This window comes from Petromyzon marinus, chromosome 1 (genome assembly GCF_048934315.1).
Source record: "Petromyzon marinus isolate PM22_M1 ecotype Great Lakes invasive population chromosome 1, UKy_Petmar_22M1.pri1.0, whole genome shotgun sequence".
Taxonomy (NCBI): Eukaryota; Metazoa; Chordata; class Hyperoartia; order Petromyzontiformes; family Petromyzontidae; genus Petromyzon; species Petromyzon marinus.
Window position 1 is genome coordinate 34632423 of NC_133667.1, and position 21792 is coordinate 34654214.

General features: G+C 45.3%; 1 protein-coding gene across 1 annotated transcript in view; it reads right to left on the bottom strand.

The window, feature by feature from the left end:
• The window catches only part of POLRMT (RNA polymerase mitochondrial), a 75243-nt gene that overhangs the window by 3487 nt on the left and 49964 nt on the right, over positions 1-21792 (bottom strand). The window contains exons 19-22 of the mRNA XM_076067437.1: positions 14404-14517; positions 4723-4775; positions 4107-4205; positions 596-668 (exon numbers count right to left, since the gene is read on the bottom strand). Of these exons, the coding sequence (XP_075923552.1) occupies positions 596-668; positions 4107-4205; positions 4723-4775; positions 14404-14517 (339 nt within the window). The remainder of the gene's footprint in view (positions 1-595; positions 669-4106; positions 4206-4722; positions 4776-14403; positions 14518-21792) is intronic.

Below are 21792 nucleotides of genomic sequence, written 5' to 3' on the forward strand. Positions count from 1 at the left end.
CAGCACACGCACACGTGCACGCACGCGAGCGAATGAAAGTCAACACAAGGTTCTGCACGTGGGCGCGGGTGGTGGTGGGGGGGTGCGGGAGCTGGGGGGGGGGGCGGAGGGGGAACAAGTACACCCTTCACCTGCTGGGAACCCTGCCACATCGCGGTCGTACGATTTTTCCTGATTTCCATTCGATCTGAACACCAGTGCCCTTCTGTTTATTCTCTCAGATTCCAAGAAGAATACATACATCTTGATTCCCTTACTTTGCATTCCATTCATTACCGCTAAATCTGTTCGCCGATCATGAATTTTAATGTGTCATTCCGCAGAAATATTTATACCCCCCCACCCCCCGCCCCCCCCCCAATTGTTGTTTTAATGTCCATTCTGCACCGTGCGGTTAGAGGCACCTTGAGAAATATAATACAAGCACATCTCGTTTGTCCAGACACGCACAAGTGAAATTGTTTCTCGGAACAGCAGGTGCCCCGGCGGTCTACTCGCCGAGGCGATTCGCGCAAGCCGACGAGGTGAGGCCTGCGGAGAAGGGCGCTCCGTGCGCTACACTCTACCCGCTGGGTGATCACGTGGCAGCTCTTACCCTGTTCATGATATCCACTGTGGCAGCGTGTGTCCAGAAGCAGTCGTGGACAGAGGCAAAAGATAAGCCCTCCCTGCAAGAGGCCACGCGGATCAATAAACGCGTGCGCAAAGACACATGCAACGCATGAGACGCACATCTTACGTTTTATTCATCCAGTTGCTGCTGCCGTGAAATGATTCGTAAAATAGCGGGTTAAATTAAAATGTCAGTCGTTTTTTTTTTTGTTCGCACCGACATCCAGAGGAGAAGAAGATCTTAACGTTTTGGCTGGCTGGCCTTGCTGAAATATATTGAGGTTTTACAGAGAGCCTGTCCTGGAAGGTGAGATCTGTTGGTCAGAGATGTAAGAAGATGGATGGTGAAGATGGAATTACTTGGTTGCAATCGACTCATTGCACCACAGTTAGTTTCATTTCTCTAGAAGTGATTTTCGTGTTTATTTTTTTTTGTCCTTCACTGCACCTCCGATAAGCACGCTTGGCTACGCTGCCACTGGCTATAACCATGCCATATAACCATGCCAATCCACTATCTCCGCAATGCTGGTTTTGATTTTAGGCTAAGTTGACCAACGGAAGGCTCAAATCAGATGCAGATTGCACGGATGTATGTTGAACTTCTATCGCACCATACGGAGCCAACCATGCTAACTGAAGGTGTGGGAAATAGCCACCGATTTTATGGATGGCCCGGAATCGAACTAGGGTTAGTTGAGATCAGCGTGCACTGCACGGACCTCTAAATCTCCACTCCTCTTCCCTCACATTGCTCAACTTTTGGAACTCCATCCCAAATTCGTATCACCTTGCTCAATTCCAGAAACGTATCCACTCTTATCCATTACAACTTCAGCAATGCCGTTTGTTGCTGGTCGCTTAATGTTTTTGGCCCTTGGGCTCAGCAACCGTGATTACGAGCAAAAAAAAGTCAAAGACAAAGATCCACCGTATAGCCTTAACAATCTGTTGGGGCAAGTGCTGTTAGCGAGCACCTATGAAGGCCGGCACGGAACACGAGAGGGTGGGTGGCCAGCCCCACGCCCAGCCGCCTTTGTCTCCCGAGTGGCGATGTTTCCACACCGCACCAGGTACTTATTTGAGGCTGAGTCGACCTAGGGGAGGCCCAGGACTGATTCAGATAATCGTCAATGGTGTTGACCGTGAGCAGGAATCAAACTTGGGTCGCCGGGTTCATAGCGCAGCACGCTAACCGCTACACCATCACTCCCCACACATACATACAGTGAGGGAAAAAAGTATCTGATCCCCTGCTGATGTTGTACGTTTGCCCACTGACAAAGAAATGATCAGTCTATAATTTTAATGGTAGGTTTACTTGAACAGTGAGAGACAGAATAACAACAAAAAAATCCGGAAAAACGCATGTTAAAAATGTTATAAATTGATTTGCATTTTAATGAGGGAAATAAGTATTTGACCCCCTCTCAATCAAAAAGATTTCTGGCTCCCAGGTGTCTTTGATACAGGTAACGAGCTGAGATTAGGAGCACACTCTTAAAGGGAGTGCTCCTAATCTCAGCTTGTTACCTGTATAAAAGACACCTGTCCACAGAAGCAATCAATCAATCAGATTCCAAACTCTCCACCATGGCCAAGACCAAAGAGCTCTCCAAGGATGTCAGGGACAAGATTGTAGACTTACACAAGGCTGGAATGGGCTACAAGACTATTGCCAAGCAGCTTGGTGAGAAGGTGACAACAGTTGGTGTGATTATTCGCAAATGGAAGAAACACAAAAGAACTGTCAATCTCCCTCGGCCTGGGGCTCCATGCAAGATCTCACCTCGTGGAGTTGCAATGATCATGAGAACGGTGAGGAATCAGCCCAGAACTACACGGGAGGATCTTGTCAATGATCTCAAGGAAGCTGGGACCATAGTCACGAAGAAAACGATTGGTAATACTACACCGTGAAGGACTGAAATCCTGCAGCGACCGCAAGGTCCCCCTGCTCAAGAAAGCACATATATATGCCCGTCTGAAGTTTGCCAATGAACATCTGAATGATTCAGAGGACAACTGGGTGAAAGTGTTGTGGTCAGATGAGACCAAAATGGAGCTCTTTGGCATCAACTCAACTCGCCGTGTTTGGAGGAGGAGGAATGCTGCCTATGACCCCAAGAATACCATCCCAACCGTCAAACATGGAGGTGGAAACATTATGCTTTGGGGGTGTTTTTCTGCTAAGGGGACAGGACAACTTCACCGCATCAAAGGGACGATGGACGGGGCCATGTACCGTCAAATCTTGGGTGAGAACCTCCTTCCCTCAGCCAGGGCATTGAAAATGGGTCGTGGATGGGTATTCCAGCATGACAATGACCCAAAACACAGGGCCAAGGCAACAAAGGAGTGGCTCAAGAAGAAGCACATTAAGGTCCTGGAGTGGCCTAGCCAGTCTCCAGACCTTAATCCCATAGAAAATCTGTGGAGGGAGCTGAAGGTTCGATTTGCCAAACGTCAGCCTCGAAACCTTAACGACTTGGAGAAGATTTACATTATGAGACCTCCTTTGCCAGTAACAAGATATAGTAATAGGTTTTACCCTTTTAACTGGCACAAAAAACTGACACCTTTATTCAAGGCATCATGTCTGCAATAACCACAACACAAGCAGTAAAAATGCAAACAAAAAGACAACTCTGATAATAATATGCACTGTCCTTGAATTTGATTGGTCCACACCCACTATAAAGAAAGCCGTCTCGGGTGTGGACCAATCAAATTCAAGGACAGTGCATATTATTATCAGAGTTGTCTTTTTGTTTGCATTTTGACTGCTTGTGTTGTGGTTATTGCAGACATGATGCCTTGAATAAAGGTGTCAGTTTTTTGTGCCAGTTAAAAGGGTAAAACCAATTACTATGACTTGGAGAAGATCTGCAAAGAGGAGTGGGACAAAATCCCTCCTGAGATGTGTGCAAACCTGGTGGTCAACTACAAGAAACGTCTGACCTCTGTGATTGCCAACAAGGGTTTTGCCACCAAGTACTAAGTTATGTTTTGCAGAGGGTCAAATACTTATTTCCCTCATTAAAATGCAAATCAATTTATAACATTTTTGACATGCGTTTTTCTGGATTTTTGTTGTTGTTATTCTGTCTCTCACTGTTCAAATAAACCTACCATTAAAATTATAGACTGATCATTTCTTTGTCAGTGGGAACACGTACAAAATCAGCAGGGGATCAAATAATTTTTTCCCTCACTGTACATACAGACACACAAACACAGATTGTCTGCAGGGGTGATTTGGGGCACTTTCAAGAATAGATTTGCCGCTTCATAACATCTCCTTTGCTAAGCCGCACTTTTAAACACAATGCAGCGCACGGCACTGTGGCAATTTCATACCACTGGGCCGATGGGTCCACAAGTTTACGTATGTGTTTGAACCTTTTCCCGTGGCTCTTGGATGTTTCAGAAGGTTTGAGTGAGTGCTCTGGAAACACTTAAGGGATCTGCTGGTATTTTAACCCACGACGCACCTGTAGCAGTAAAGAGCCGTCAGCATCATGTGTGTGGAGTCCAGCGAGTGGATGAAGTTTGGCGGGAACGCATTTTTCTGTTTCATGATGTTCGGTTTTCTGCAACAATTACGGACGATGTGTGTGCATATATAAAACAAGTCAACAGGTTAGATCTCACAATGCAGAAGTAAAAAAAATTGTCAATTTCATTAAACGCCCCCACCGCCATTGCCCCCCACTCTGTCCACCCAGGAGTATAAATGCGTTCACCACAGTTAGCTGATGGGCCAGATCAGGTGTGTTGGGATAAAGTGTATGTACTCCCCACATGTTCAAAAACGCCTCGCCAGTGTGGAAGAGTAGGCCAAATACCCTCTTAGATGTGCTCTGCAGGGCTCCCTCTAGTAGAGGCACTTCTCGCCTGCAGGGGTGCGAGCAAGACATTGCAGGGCTGCACCTTGGACAAAAACTATTGTTGGATAAACTTAATCATAAAACTACAATGTCAAAGGACATTTCGGGATGTATACCAACTCAAGATTATTTTTCTCTCCACTCTATTGTAATGTGTGTGCAACCAATTTCAAAAATGTGCCGCTATTTTGATTATGATTAACCGAGCTTGCATACGTACTGGTTTACGTCTGTAGAATTGCATAGTCCTATCATCTGCATGTGGCCGTTCAACTGTAACAACAAAATAAATTGATAATTACAAATACAACCAAGTATGAAAAATTATACCAAAAACACACACAATATGTCATATACATTAATCATAGCCGGAGCTGACGATAGCACATTAAAACATTAATTGTAGGAATAAATAATATTACTCTCTCGACCCGGCGACTCCGACAGCAACTCTGGTAAACAAGATATAAATATTGATTCTCAACGAGTTCTCCCGTGCTTTAATAAAAGACATGATAACCACGGAAACAAAACATGTGCCTTCCAGATCTCTGATTAAAAGATTACCGGTCATACACTGTGTGCTTTCGGGTCATCAGGACCACATGTACAAGTTTGCCGACGCCACAGTGCACTTGCTGCAGACTTATACTAATCCACAAAGCGGAGGTATTGTCCAAATAATGAGCTTTCTATTCATTGTCTCTCATCACCATCTGCCGCACACTTTCCACCGGCCAGCTCAGCCCTCCCAATGGATGCGGGCTTTGGTGGGTGCTCAGTCTGCAATGTGCAGGCAACGTTTTTGACAGGGAACAACTCCATAAATCTGTGTTAGGGTTCCCAAGTGGTGGCAAATACATTTTACAGAAAATAGCGCTTTGAAATTTCGCCATTAAACTGTTTCCAACACATTTAATTAAATCCGGCTGATTGGCACCATAGCGGATTGCTTGGCTCCAAAACTGAGTTTAATCATGGTTGGAAGATGACTTGTCCCATGATCCTTCTGGGGTTGATAAAATTAGCACCAATTTGGGCCAAGTAAACAGTGGCTGTGCTTTGGAGAAATCAGCCTCGCCAACAAAGATGAGCACTCGATTGCGCAGGGAGGCGTCTGTTTTAATCAACAAGAAGCACATAATTATAAAAAAACAAATGTAATCTAATATTGTTCACTCTCTTCAAAATGTAATTGCTGCTTTCAGCTTAGAGGTCAGTCTTCAATTGAATAATATTCTAATAACTTCCACTTCAATACAAACGAATTAAAATCAACAATTAATACAAAACTATTTCAGTAGCGCGGGACTGCTTTCAATCTGGTTAGGGCTATGACATATTAATTTGATTGTAAAGCATATCACGCCATATTGATTATTTGTGAAATGACACAAACAATTTTAGAGAGTCCTGCTATGTAAACAGAATGGAGATGGCACCAGCAGACAATTCAACGAAGACCAAAATTTGAACGGTCAAAGCATCCACCACACGATGGGCCCAAATTACCAATTAGTATCGCAATCTTGCATTGCCGTATAAATCTACGGAATTGGAAGACAAGAAATAGTCATTACCCAAAAGGTTTACTACCAAGCGATCGAAGGCGAGATTGTACTAACGGCCCATCAGGACAGTATAAGAAGATAAAGACTGTCGTTCTAAATATTGCAACCATTATCTGAACCGGTCCTGGGCCTCCCCTGGGTCGACTCGGCCTCAAATATGTACCTGGTGCGGTGTGCAAACATCGCCACTCGGGAGACAAATGAGGCCGGACGTGGTGCTTGCCACCCACCCCCTCGTGTGCCATGCCGGCCTTCATAGGTGCTCGCTAACAGCACTTGCCACAACAGTCTGTTAAGACTATACTGGGGATCTCTGTCTTTGGGGAGAGATAAAAACCCGCTGCGTTCATTGAATACAGGTTGGGCTGGGCACTCTCGCTCTCCTCGCCCTGCCTTTGCGTTTAAGCCCGTCGCTAACGGTTGCATCATAGTCCAGAATGTTTTATGGGTTTTATGAAATCAGCTCCTTGACGTCAATGGCGCAAACCGCCCGGCCACAGGGCGAAGCTACACGGAACACCACATCCAGGGGGAGGGGGGCAGGGGGGACAGGGGTGGGTGGGGTGAAATCGTAAAGGCCGGAGTAGCTGGGGGGAACACAAAGCAAACAGGAGCAGGTAATGGAATGTTGCTCAAGCATAGGGATCTCGGAGGTCGAAGGGAGAATATATGAAAGGGGAAACAAAGAGAGGGGGGGCAAGGGGGGTGGTATGTCTGCCAGAGAGGCTGCATGGCAGCCAGGTGGCAGAGTTGTTCGAATGACTTTGCAACACTCGTCTCTCCTTACCAGTCCTCCGCTTCCTTAGACTTCCTTTGCCAGTACCAAAATGTAATAACATTATTACATGTAATATTACATGCAATATTATAATAATGTAATAATATTTTTACATGTAATATTACATGTAAAAATATTATTACATTTTTGTACTGGCAAAGGAAGTCTAATGATGTAGATGCTCACCCCGAGCCCTCATTACTTTGATAGCGGCATTGTCTTTGAGCTGTGTGACGCCTTTTGGCGTCATCTGGTCGAGCACCAATTGGGTCGAGGCTCAAAAGAAAGCCGTCCCTTGGTGTGGACCAATCAGTTTCAAGGACAATGCCAATATATTATCATAGTATGTCTTTTGTTTGAATTTTGACTGCAGGTATTGTGGTTAATGCAAACATGAATCCTTGTAAAAAGGTTTCAGTTTTGTTGCCAGAAAAAAGGGGAAAACCCCTATTAATAGTCCTCCTCTTGTTTGTTAATGGCCACAGCGGCTAAACAGTAAGGACAGACAAGGACCCTATGCAACCAGAATTGATTAATAATGCTAACGACAGCCCAGCGCACGTTATCCCACACTCTCTAGGTTTGGGTTTTATTTTGGCACAGGTAATGCCAAGAGGATAAGATTTTTTTTAAGGCAAAAAAAATTAATTTAAATTTTTCATATCTGCTTTGGCAAGGCGGGACAACCCATCAGGGAGCTCAACGTTATTAATGCCTCGGGTGCTTGAAGCATTCAGCTAAAAACAAATGGATTATTTCAAAAATGACTTATTTGAGAAAGGCATTGTCCTACACTTTTGCATAATTGCACATTACATTATCATGCTTTAATGCTTTTATGTGGATAATCGGACTGAACCGGCAGTGTGAAAATGTGAGAATTATAAGAGATAGAAGCTTAACTTTCATCCGCGGCAGCTAGCTTATAGCTTTTACAAAGACATCATGTCCACGTATTAGTCTTATTCATCCATTTGAAGGTCTGTTGGAATGTTTAAATAAGTGGGACACGTGTATAAATTATCGTAACCGAATGCTTATTAAAAACAGTTAAACTCGAAAGCAATTTCCTGGCCAAAATGTGCATTGGAGGAGGTGCTCATCACCAGTTTACAGCCCTCCATTAGTGGTGGAAATTCCACATTCCTATGGCGGAGGAAAATTTAGGCACCAGACAACCATTGTTGACTTGTGTGGGATTTGGTCCTATTTTATCGACATCGCAAGGGTTTATGGGTTGAGAAAACACCCCAACCGGGAGTTGAACTCGCAACCTTCCAATCGCACGTGCCAGCACACTGCTGCAACTGAATGTATTCTGGGTGACCGACTGAAGAATTCACAACAACTTGGTACAAGTATCCATTTAGAGCGTTCAAAAAGAACATTCTCAAAATAGAGATAATCGCACCCACCGAGGAACAATCACACTGCCTGCGCGGACTAAATAGGACAACCTGCTTCATGTACTGCCTTCAACAGGCCACGTGATACCAAATATTAATTGCATTTTGTTGACACTGTATGTATGTATGTGGAACTTATTCCGCACCGTACGTAGCCAAACGTGCAAATCGGAGAGCCGCAGTTGACAATTTGAGCATGTTTAGTAAAATCCTTTTCATGTCGCCACGTCACAATCTTGATTTAATAAACACTTTAAATATGCATATATTGTACTCGTATAAAGAAAAAAACATAAACAACCGACTTGGAATGCCGTATTACTAAATTAATAGTCAATAAAAAGAGCCATAAATAAACCAAAATACTCCAGGCACGTGACCCCTGAAAATTAATTTCTTCTGCTGGGCTGGTCCCAAGGAAGCCAGCAAAGACAGAGGGCAAGCCCTTGTAGGCCATCATGTTTATTACATCCTGCCCAAACAGCACGCGTGGCCACGGGGACGCGCACGGGGACACGCACGGAGACACGTACAGAGACACGCACGCAGTGGCGAGCTATCCGAGAGGTCACACAGCTCCACAAACAGCGGCACACTGGCGCCCATCGATCTCACCGAGGGCCCATTTTGAAAACAGCGATGACTCAACGCAGCGCGGTGATTACAGGCGCCCTCTTTCCCATGGTGTGCAACGTCGTACGCACGTTTCACCGCGGATTTAAACATGAAGGCTTGAAGTAAAAACACTTAAATTTCGATTTAAAGCTTTCGTGACTGCAATGATTCATCTTCTTTGGTTCTTTCGGTAAAGTCACGTAGAATGAGAATAAAATAATAAATTGATAAAATAAAATATTATTGTGTTATTTTATTTTATCAATTTATTATTTTATTCTCATTCTACGTGACTTTACCGAAAGAACCAAAGAAGGTAAAAACACTTGTTTGCGTAAACATAGCGACCAACTTCCACCAACCGTGATGCGATTTGTCCTTTGGTGAGGCAAACTCGGCCTCGCCAAAGGAACGTGGAATTTCCACCACTGGCTCAGGGCTGTAAACAGGAGACGAGCACTGGCTCAAGGCTCATTTGAACAGGACATCGCTTTCACTTGACGGGATTAACTCGGCACGTGACAATCCACACACGCCCTCGCCGTGGGATGAATTGCCATGACTCAGGCGTCGCGATTCAATTTGAAAATAAATTCCCGTCTGCTCTTTTAGCCATCCCATTTGCATTGTTTCTCGCTTTCATCCGTCTCGCTTGTGCATTACTGTCCACCACCTAAACGTACCGATAGAATATCACTTTAAGACGATTTGCATGAATGATACGTAATAATCGATCCTCACAGTGAGGATCACTGAGCATAATAATTGAAGCAATGCCAATTTAGAATTCTACAGCACTTCGATGGGGGTGGGGGAGTTTGTTATTCGTAAAAGTTTGTCTGCCGAGTTGTTTGGCAGGTCTATTTATCCATAAGTCGCAGCACATTCTTGATATGTTATGTAATGCAGCATTGTGTGTGCGTTTTGCCTTCACTTCATCCAAATCACATTTTTTGATGTCAAGGACAAAGCGATTCTCTCAATTTGTGTGACCCTCCGCGCACCACAAAAAAATACCCACCGCACGTTAGGGGAACAAACCAGAAGGGGATACCACAAAACTACTACTTGCAGTGTCCCTGCAGTTAGTATCAATTAACAACTGGGACTTAACGAAGCATCGATGTATTGATTAATATTGATTCGTACGCTAAGGACACGTGCATAAAATAGCATGTGTAAGAAGAATAAATCTATACGTGCATGGAGGGGAGGCAGGGGGAGCGGCGACAGAGATATTAGCGCACTGCATTTAAAACCAGCCACATGAGTTTGATTCCTAACTACAGCTAACATCGGTCTCGAGTGATATCTGAACCGGTCCTGGGTGCCCCCCCCCCCCCAACTTTACCAACCACTGACCAGCGTGGTGAAGTACGGTCAAACACACCCTCATGAACGACACAGCGTCGCGGGAGGCATTCACCCAGTTGCTCACGAGACAAAAGGTTTTCCGCTTGTTTGCAATGGGGTTCAAGTGGACAATGCAGCCACTAAGAGGTTGCTATACCCACCGCATTGTTTGACAAGCGAATTTATTCTTCATTTTAATCGTGATGATGAATCGAATAGCCGGTGGCGGGGGGGGGGCAGGCCGGGGGGTGGGGGTGGGTGTTGGAGGATGGGGGGAGGTGGTGGAGGGCGGGGGGAGAATTGGTACATCGCTAATGAACAGCCACTATTAGATCGCACTCCTCCAAGCATGAACATGAGGCTGAGGGGTAGTGCACCGTATTTGCCGATTAAAAACCGTTAGACCTTGAAAAAAGTTGGAAGTGAACGCAACTGGCAATTTGTTTAACGAAGGACTTTTGCACAGACGTGAAAGAAACGGACCTCTTGTTGTTCTCCTTCCCCCGCACCTCCGATTAGCACGGTTGGCTACGTGCAGGGACGAAAGAAGTTCGACCATACATACGTACAGACCGAGAGCACCGCACTCACTGCTCCTGAGCGATGCGCTGTGTCCACGTTTGCGGAGCGACTGTCGATGCGGTCGCGTTTGAACGCTTCGTAAATCCGGAGCGCATTGTACCCCAAGAGCTAGTCGGTCACAAGGGTTTGTGCTGTATCAGAGCACCGGACCTTTGCCATTAATGCGCGTGAAACACACAGCTGAAAGGTTTTGGGTTTTATTTTTGTTCCTTATGCTTATTGCTAAGTTGGTTTGATGAAAAAGGCAGTTTTTTTTTTTCATTTTGACTTTTACGAGCTTGTTCATTTTCCACAACTGTGGCACTTTGTGCAGTACATGAATAGGGTGCGCTCAGGGTCTTCCTGGAAAAGTAAAATTCTGTCTTGATGAGATCTTCACTTAAATAAACTTGGTGTGTGTGTGGCGGCTACATATGGATTTCTCTCAATTGGGTATATGGGCATCAGACACAGGATCTCAGACTGAGACTAGTGCCAATTCACCACGTTAACAATAACATTTATCATTATCTCTTACACTTGTCTTGCCGAGCCAGGTGACAGCCACTTCATCAGCAGCGTGGAGTGAGAGGCCCTGTGTCCACTGTTCGAGTCCAATCAGGGAACACTCATCGACGATGTGACACAGTGACACGGTCCTGTCTGTCGCTGAGCACATCCACAGAGTTGGTTTGTGGTCACGTTGGCCTTAGGTGTTGAGCAAGGCCCGTGACCGGCGTGGCAGGCAGACAATGGGTGGGATTGGCAATGCAGACGCAGTTCTCTACGTATGTATGTTGAACTTCTTTCGTACCGTATGTAGCCAACCGTGCTAATCGGAGGTGCGGGGGAAGGACGACAAACAACGTACTGAGTGGACTGTTGCGGACGGCACCTTCATCTGTGAAAAAGAGCTTCATAGCTCATCGGATTCTTCCAGTCAAAAGAAATATTCTGATTCTGACCTTGATAGCTTACCGATGAGTCGCAGCGTGGCAAGTCGGTCCACACGGGGCAACGGTGGCCTGAGATCTCTGGTATAGCAGGACATCCTTCAACCGTGTTATTTTGAACAAACTATTTGTTCGAATTTCAGTGTTATTTTTTTTTAAAAGGACTTGCACCTTTCAAGTGAATGCTGAGTAATTTAACATAGTGTGCATAATGATCCAATTATTTACAATTATCCATTTCTGGAAATGTGTTGTGCAGATGGGCACGCATAACTAGCAATCAGTGCCATTCACACGCACGCACAAAGAAATGCCCCTAATAGGACAATGTCTTATTTTATCGTCCGTAAGCCAGGGATTTTTGTGCGTCACCAGGAATGGGATTAGCTGCGCTAATGTCCCCGGTGCGTGTGATGAGAGTATGCAGAGTTCGCTGCGAGGTGGAGAAGCAGTGCCATTAGGCGTCGATATTACTGGCCAAGCGCACAGGAGCAAGACCACATGGGCACAAACACTGCCCTGCTCTTTAAGGTCTCTGAAATTATAATGCACAACATCTTTAGGTTGGGTGGCCAGAAGAGAGATTTGTCGCTGTGCAGTGGATGGAACAGAAAGGTGGAGAGATGTGAAACAAAAAGACAAACATCCCCCATATAGCCTTAACAGGCTGTTGGGGCAAGTGCTGTTAGCTAGAAGCACCTATGAAGGCCGGCACAGCACACGAGGGGGTGGGTGGCCAGTACCCACCCGGCTGCCATTGTCTTACTTGTGGCGATGTTAACACACTGCACCAGGTACTCATTTAAAGCTGAGTCGACCTCCCCACGTGGAACACACACACACACAGACGTAACAAACTACAGTAAAACCTTGGATTGTGAGCATAATTCGTTCCGGTAACGTGTTTGTAATCCCAAGCACTCGTATATCAGTTGTGATCACGTGACGCTCGGCAGACAAAGCGTATACGTACTACTCGTATTGCAAGACCTCGCTCGTTTATCAAATCAATATGTATTTAAACATTTTGCTCGTCTTGGAAAACACTCGCAGACCAAGTTACTCGCAATCCAAGGTTTTGCTGTATAGATGGGATGGTGTGGTACAACCACAGTGTGAGGCAGCCACAAAAGTCGATAAGTATAATCATGGGACTGCATGAAGCTCATAATAATGACAATTTGAACTTGTAATGCGCTCACTCTGGAAGACAAAGAAGAATTCAAGAGCTGCACTAAAGGCAGCCAGGTGGTGAACCGGCACTAATTCTCCCCCAAGCTCTGCAGTTCTCCATATATTAAGGTGTTATCGGCCAATTCATGATTGTTTACATGTAGGAGGAAACCAGAGCACCTGCAGAAAACCCACGTGTGCTAGGGGGCAACACTCTATCCCATACAGATGGAACAGGAGGAATTCACAGTTGCTGTGCTCCTTTCTCCTGGCAAGCCAACGTATGGCACCTGCACGCCCACAAGATGCGAGTTTCACACATCTGTGCGAGTCACCAACCTCGCAACCAGAGTGCTGGCTTACACCACCACGTGGCTAAGCCATTAGACCACCATTGGTTACAATTGGTACTCTCTTTCTAAACAAGAGGTGTTTAATTTATTAAAATAATTGAGTATGCAGAAGGTAAAAAAAGACAAGCTGTTCCTGTGTAGGTAGGCGAGCTAACATTCAAAGAAATTAATTTTCTTACGGCTCCAAAATATATTTTAAGGTAAGGTGGGTTGTGTTTTTTTCCTTCACAAGATGTTGGAGTGTTTTATTAAGAGCTGAAGGCATAATAAATGGAAGAGTTTTTTTTTTAAATCAAGGCAGAGAATTCCATAAACTACGTGGAATTTATATTCTTACATGCGCCTCTCTGTGGCCCGCAAGTCATCTTTTCAAGTGCAGACCGTCCTTTTTGTTCCATCTCTTCCAAAAAGATGAAATAAAAAATAAAACCTATGGAAGTATTGCATATGCAAATGCAATTTCAGAATCGCTCAAGAGACATTAGTCCGACTCAACTCAATCGTAAAGGCAATTTTTTTGTTAGTGTTCCAAGAAAGCCTGTAGACGTGGCTACTGCTGTCAAACGAAGTCTTATATTAAGTTTCAGAGGAGATCTCGGTTACTGGCATCATGGTATTGCAACATTCTTTTTGACCATTAATAATTGATGCCTGCCCTCGCTCAGTAGGTTCCCATGTTAAATTGCCAAATAGGCAGTAGTTCATGTTTCTCGACAGTCACTGCAGACCTATATATATTAGTGAACAAAACACCGGCCCCAGTTAAAGAGAACAGTCTGGGCTGTCTGAGAACAGTAGAGAGGACGGTCAACTGCTTGGCCAAGTTTTGGACAAAACCCAAACCGGGGTGCGATAACCGTGGCACGTGGTGGTTAATTACAATTGGCCGTGAGAAGTGCGTTTCCAACAATGTCAGCACCACCACCAACGGCTCTCTGCCAAACACGACAACACCAAAGTAATAAGTGCTCAGGGGGCAGCCACTGCATCATTGGATAGGTCCACAATTCACAGCGGTCGCTGGCTAAAAGAGAGTAATGCGCAACTGTGGACACGGGAGGCAGCTTGAGCAGGCGTGAGGTGGTGGTGGCGGTGGCGGCAGCGGCGGCGTCCGGCTGTGGGCGCGTGTGGCACTCACCACGGATCGTTGGGTTCGGTGGTAGGGCTGTATGATGGGCAGGCCCAGCGGCGTCACCCACTCGACCGACTGGCCCGCACGGGCGATCATCCTCGCGCTCTCGGTCAGCCAGTTCTGAAGGGATCAACGAAGGTGGCGCGCGAGCGTTAAATCATTTAGCGGTGACAGCGACAGTGCTCGTATATGCCTACGTACTCCGTATAATAACAGGTGAAGAGCACAGTAATTTCTTGCTCATAACACTGCTGGAGGTAGAGCCTCAACTCGAGGGAGCTCTGGCGAGCCCTTTCACCAGGGTACCTTAGCCTTCCCTTCCACGCTGGTCGAAAGTCTTGGAAGAGGTAGGAGTACACACACTTTACCCCACCACATGCGACAAACCGATCAAATAACTGCGTACCCATTTATACTGCTGGGTGAACAGAGGCGGAGGGCTTTAAGAAGCCTACGGAATTGTTTTAGCTGTCATGCTGGAAAATTGAACCAGCGACCTCTGCATTGAAAGTTCTGTGTGCTAGCCATTACACCGTGGCAGCATTATCCTGTATTCCTTTTTAAAAAGGCAATCAGCATTATCCTGTATTCCTTTTTAAAAAGGCAATTAGAGTTATTTTGCTACTCAGGTCAATTATTACAAAGAAAGAGGTTGCAACCCGCAGATGAAACTCATTAAGAGCGAAATCATTCCAAGGTTGCCTTCCTTAAACAAACGTTGCCGGAAACTTTAATTTGAAGAACCCATATGGAAATGCTTAAATGTATTTTTTCTGTTGAACGACATTTTCTTAAATGGCTCGATTTTCAAGACCCACCAATAACACAGAAGTCATGGCGTGAAATGTCATGGTGGCTGCCGTTTTAGTGTTGGAAAACACTTGATATACATACGCCAACCACACTTATTTTTGCAATTCCATTTTACATTGCAAAAGTTGACTTTTTTTTACTTTATTTATGAGGACACCAGGATTGAGTATAATTTCATAATGCTCAAAATAACCGACCCGACCCCCCCCCAAAAAAAAAGATTTACAGCACTAAAAAAATAAATACAGGACATAATATAAAATGCAGCTCTCTCTAAAGTGGGTAGATATGTACAGAGTATTACCCTAAAGAGCTCTGTAGCGAAGAGAGCAACGCAAACTGGAAGACAGCGTAACCTTCAGGAAAAATAGATTACGTGGTTACAATATCTAAAAGGGACTGCGGAGAAGGCTAAGACCAGCCACGGACACACAACGGTTGTACTGCAGCACACAAGTGAATCATCATCTTACCCACTAAACCGCCCCTCCCTCCTCACCCCCATGCCCCCCCCCCCTTTCCACCTACCCCTACCCCCCTCCAGGGAGAATAGACGGGCACTTGTATCACAACGTTGAAGAGAGGCAAAGACAAACCCGTGTGATTTTTGTCTTCAACAACAAAAAACAATATCTCATTTTACGCATAATTAATTGGGAACAGCACTGTGCTAACATCGTATCTTGCGCATTCACTGGTGGTAGTTTTGGATACCGGCTTAAAATAAGCTTAAAGCAAGGTGATTCAATTAGCAGAAGAAATCGGATAATGTCCTTAGTCCCTGAAATAGCAGGGCCATAAGCTGACACAAACAGATTTTCCACAATCCACAGAAACACTTACAGTTAGGGAAAAAAGTATTTGATCCCCTGCTGATTTTGTACGTTTGCCCACTGACAAAGAAATGATCAGTCTATTATTTTAATGGTGGGTTTATTTGAACAGTGAGAGACAGAATAACAACAAAAAAATCCAGAAAACTGCATGTCAAAAATGTTATCAATTGATTTGCATTTTAATGAGGGAAATAAGTATTTGACCCCCTCTCAATCAAAAAGATTTCTGGCTCCCAGGTGTCTTTTAAACAGGTAACGAGCTGAGATTAGGAGCACACTCTTAAAGGGAGTGCTCCTAATCTCAGCTTGTTACCTGTATAAAAACACCTTTCCACCGAAGCAATCAATCAATCAGATTCCAAACTCTCCACCATGGCCAAGACCAAAGAGCTCTCCAAGGATGTCAGGGATAAGACTGTAGACCTACACAAGGCTGGAATGGGCTACAAGACCATTGCCAAGCAGCTTGGTGAGAAGGTGACAACAGTTGGTGCGATTATTCGCAAATGGAAGAAACACAAAAGAACTGTCAATCTCCCTCGGCCTGGGGCTCCATGCAAAATCTCACCTCGTGGAGTTGCAATGATCATGAGAACAGTGAGGAATCAGCCCAGAACTACACGGGAGGATCTTGTCAATGATCTCAAAGCAGCTGGGACCATAGTCACCAAGAAAACAATTGGTAACACACTACGCCGTGAAGGACTGAAATCCTGCAGCACCCGCAAGGTCCCCCTGCTCAAGAAAGCACATATATATGCCCGTCTGAAGTTTGCCAATGAACATCTGAATGATTCAGAGGACAACTGGGTGAAAGTGTTGTGGTCAGATGAGACCAAAATGGAGCTCTTTGGCATCAACTCAAATCGCCGTGTTTGGAGGAGGAGGAATGCTGCCTATTACCCCAAGAACACCATCCCACCGTCAAACATGGAGGTGGAAACATTATGCTTTGGGGGTGTTTTTCTGCTAAGGGGACAGGACAACTTCACTGCATCAAAGGGACGATGGACGGGGCCATGTACCGTCAAATCTTGGGTGAGAACCTTCTTCCCTCAGCCAGGGCATTGAAAATGGGTCGTGGATGGGTATTCCAGCATGACAATGACCCAAAACACACGGCCAAGGCAACAAAGAAATGGCTCAAGAAGAAGCACATTAAGGTCCTGGAGTAGCCTAGCCAGTCTCCAGACCTTAATCCCATAGAAAATCTGTGGAGGGAGCTGAAGGTTCGAGATGCCAAACGTCAGCCTCGACACCTTAATGACTTAAAGAAGATCTGCAAAGAGGAGTGGGACAAGATCCCACCTGAGATGTGTGCAAACCTGGTGGCCAACTACAAGAAACGTCTGACCTCTGTGATTGCCAACAAGAGTTTTGCCACCAAGTACTAAGTCATGTTTTGCAGAGGGGTCAAATACTTATTTCCCTCATTAAAATGCAAATCAATTGATAACATTTTGACATGCATTTTTCTGGATTTTGTTGTTGTTATTCTGTCTCTCACTGTTCAAATAAACCTACCATTAAAATTATAGACTGATCATTTCTTCGTCAGTGGGCAAACATACAAAATCAGCAGGGGATCAAATACTTTTTTCCCTCACTGTATGCTGCTGTATTAAGCACATTTCAAAATTAAGCCTTTGACAATATAAATGCAACATCAACGATTCCGCAAATATCCTCTCAACTGCCTGGCATCAAGGGGAATTAAGCATAGGCTAAAACAATGCAATTCGACAGACAGAACTGCTTACAATTTACTTTCCTCAAATGGATTTTGGAAAAGTACAAAGTCCCTTATCGTTTAACCGCAACGGCATCGAGAAAACAAATACCCAAATTTATCGCAACGCACGCATGTATTAAACGGAGCAAAAAATAAATCTCACGAGCGAGCAAACTTATTTGTCGACATGAGCGGAAACTCCGCCAACACCCTGCCCCCAACATCAGCCCAACTTGCTGCCAAATCCCCGAAATCTGCCACTGACCTAAATGACGTCAGAATGCACGTCACATGTTATGGCTGGAGCATCGCCGCAGGCACGGCCACGTGTTTCCTTATTCTATTCCCCCCGCGCCCGCGTGGACAAGCGCGGCGCACGCAAACGGCTTCACGGCGGCCCGCAGTTGCGGCCGCGGTTTGGTAGCCGGGAAGAAGGCACACAGCCAGGAACGAGCCGTGCCTACGCAGTGGGAAGAGCGGGTGAAGGTGAGCATCCGACACCCCATCCCTCAAATCCGCTGACAACTCATTTATTATTCAGGGCGCACGCACCAGGCTGCCCAATCTGCTGACCTTCCCAGCAGTGATGCAATACTTGGGAATTAAATTACCGTGTTTTAGGAAAGGTCATAACTGGGGGTGGGGGGGGGGAGAATCAAAACGAGGGGGTTCCAAAGCTGGAGGGCCCCAAAGATTGATGAAGTTTGCGAGCGGTCCCGTTCGCGACCAACACACGGCCCTGCATGAACGAGGAAACTGTGCGCAGGAGATAAGATGCCGTGTCACTGCACCGTGTAAAATATATATATAAAGCGGCAGCCCTGAAATTGCTTGCTCATACCACTACTGGCGGAAAAGCCTCCTCCACTCGAAGGAGTTCTGCAGAGTCCCTCTTAGGGAGTATTCTTGGCATGCGCATTCACTCTGGCCAGACGTCTCGGAAGAGATGGGAATACCCACACTTGAACCCGCCACACGGGATCATAAGCGTACCATGCACAGGTGCCTTCATAATTTTTCCTGCTTCCTCTAAATTATTAGGTTTTTTTTACGCAGGAAAGAGATGCCGTCTTATGTCCATGCGAAAATGAAGGTATGTGGGCTGCACAGCGGGATCCTGCATCTTGTAAGTTTTAAATAGCGAAGTGAAGACGATTTTCAAAACATGCAGGCATTCTCTCACAGAGCCATTACTCACTGGGGTCCTTCACACGGCGCTGAGTCATGGATTAAACCGGGGAACCTAAACAGCGCAAATGTGTCCCGCGATATTAAATTTGTACCCCGCTCGCAAACGGAAAACCCGAATAAACATGTTAACACGTACACAGTGCTCGCCCACACTAATGTAAAAACAGCCGCTATCTGCCTTTCGCGAATGAAATTGCAGAGATCGCGTTTTAATTCAGGGAGGACACGCACGCGCGCTTGATTAAATGTAACACGACCGTCGCAGGGCTGTCAAAAGCGGCGACGAGAGTGGGAAAGCCTTCATCAAGCAGCGGATAGACAATTCGCTCATGACAATTGCTGATGACCGATAAATTGTTGAAAATGCAGAATGTGGGGGGGAAAGTCTCTACGAATTAAAAGGATATTTGCGCAAAATAGATATATCGTATGCAACCTACAGCAGATGAAGGTGCTCAACATTGACAAGTCTGTTTGTTACCAGGTGGACAGTGTGGTGTTCAAATGCATCGCTTAATTATTTTCTGTTTGTCTCACTTGTACCGTGGTGCTAGACGGAATTGGACAAGTAACGGATGAACCGAGCCAATTCATGCCCTTTCTCGACCAAAATTTAACTATTGGGAGTAAAGATAGCCCTATTTTTGCCACAACCCAACACGAACAAGCGATTTAAAAGGTCCCAAACACCCGGCTAGACAGCCTTTCGTAATTATTCACCCCAAATTAGTACAGCTTCGTTTGAAAGCCACTCTGTTGCCAACTAGATTCTCATTTTCAACAATCAAAAAAGCTGTGATATATTTTATTTAATGGCTCAAACGCTTTATTGAATTTTCATGTATTGTTTTTTTTTTCAAAGACATCGTCGTCTTCCAGCGTGGTAGACAATTAAAAGGCTGCTTATATAACACGTCGATCGCCATTGTGAAGACGACAGCTAAGCAGCGGATGAACACTGGCATTTCACCTCCATCACCAACCAAAAACTCAAACGGCTTGAAGCAACGGCATGTTTGATTTTAACGTAAACCACGGGGCTACGTGAAGAAGGATCCGCAAATGTAATAATTACATGGACTTTTTTTTATCACAAAGAGAGCATCACGAAAAAATACACGTTACTTTACGGACAGAGGGCGCAACACCACAATGTCTTACTCGTGGAGCTGCTGGTGGGAAAAGGTTCCACAAGAGGAAGCTCTACAGAGCCGCTCAAGTGAGCCCTGTAGTATGACACCACACGCGACCTGCTTGCTGCCTGCTGATCGACCGGCTGTGGTAGAGACATTTAAACCGCGCCTGGACAGTGAACAAAGGGGAATTGAAAAATCCTGCACCCATTGTTTCAACTGCCACGCCCAGGGTTGACCTCTGGAACTGAAAGTTCATTCTGCTAGCCCTTACACCACGGCAACATCCTGCTCCTTATAATGTTGCCAATTACACGGAAGGTTAATCAAACACACCCTGCAAGCAGCCGCCTTTGCTAAATAATTACTGTTAATGTGTTTTTTTACCCATTCCTTTACCCTCCCAAAACATGATGAAATTAGTTTAACACGTAGGCTTTCGCGACCAATATTATTCATAATAAAGGTTTTTGGGTTAGATCGCGTTATTTATAAATGTGTCGTAACCCTCCACCACCCGACACGGCCAATCAGCAAAAAAAGTGTCACGCTGACAAAAGACAAATAGTTCATTACTTTAGCCCACCGGTGTGTTTTATTATTATTATGAATGATGAAATTACTTTAATAGAATAATTAACGGACACATTTCGCACCTGTGCCTCCGGTGACACCGTTCCCTCTCGCCGAGAGGGCCCATTTAAGTTTTTGGTTCAACGTGACCCTCGTGTTACGGTATAAAAGGCGCATAAACGTCGCATTATTTTCGAACAATGCAAACCTTATTGATGATGACGTTTTGCACAAGAATGTGAGTTCTAAGCAAGGGCAATTGCAGGGAATCTGTAAACTCCCGGGCTGCAGGGAGCGAGCGAGCGAGCAAGTCGGTGAGCAAACATTAACGAGCCCCATTCGTCTTATCTGTTCCCTCTCATCGTATCGGAAACAGCAGGGGGCAAAAAAACCAGGCAAATTTAATCAAAGGCCTGTAATGAATTGTACGCAATGCCTGTCAAATCCGTCTACGTTTGGTCGTCATAGTCATCTGACGCGGCTGTGCAAAAACTGCTTATGTAAAGCTATACCCCTGCAAATGTAGGTAATTTGGTTAGTTCTTGCCTGATAAAACTGTATCTTTACCATTGTTAGGTGGGTAATTACACTGGGCGGAGGATGATTTAGTGTCGTTAGCCTAATTACCTGCTGCAATTCAAGAGAAAGGGAGGACTGTTGCGATCAATAGCACACACACACTATCATTTCCACTGAAACGCATGAGAGTTTTGAATTGGTGGTCACAACGCCCCGGTTTATTTGCAGCTCCGCTTCGGAGAATTGGTGCGGAGTAAACGCAGAGCCTCACTCTCATGGATTATTAAAGCGCACTATTTCCAGTCTTACATAAAACCAGCATATAATGAAATAAGAGTAACGGTGGGGTGGGGGGGAAGTATTATTTAGATTTATACTGCTACGTAGGTTTTCACGGTCGTGCTGCACAGCTATCCGATGTTTCTTCGGTGTTTACGCCGTGTTGTTCAGCATGCTATCTGACGTTTCAGTTCCTGAAGGAGCTGCCAGCACTTTTAACGAAACGTCGGCCAGCATGCGAGGCTTGTGTTCGGCACAAAGTAACGGGGGTTTGAAGTCCACCGTTGTCCCACATGTATCACACTCAGGGCCTGTTTCA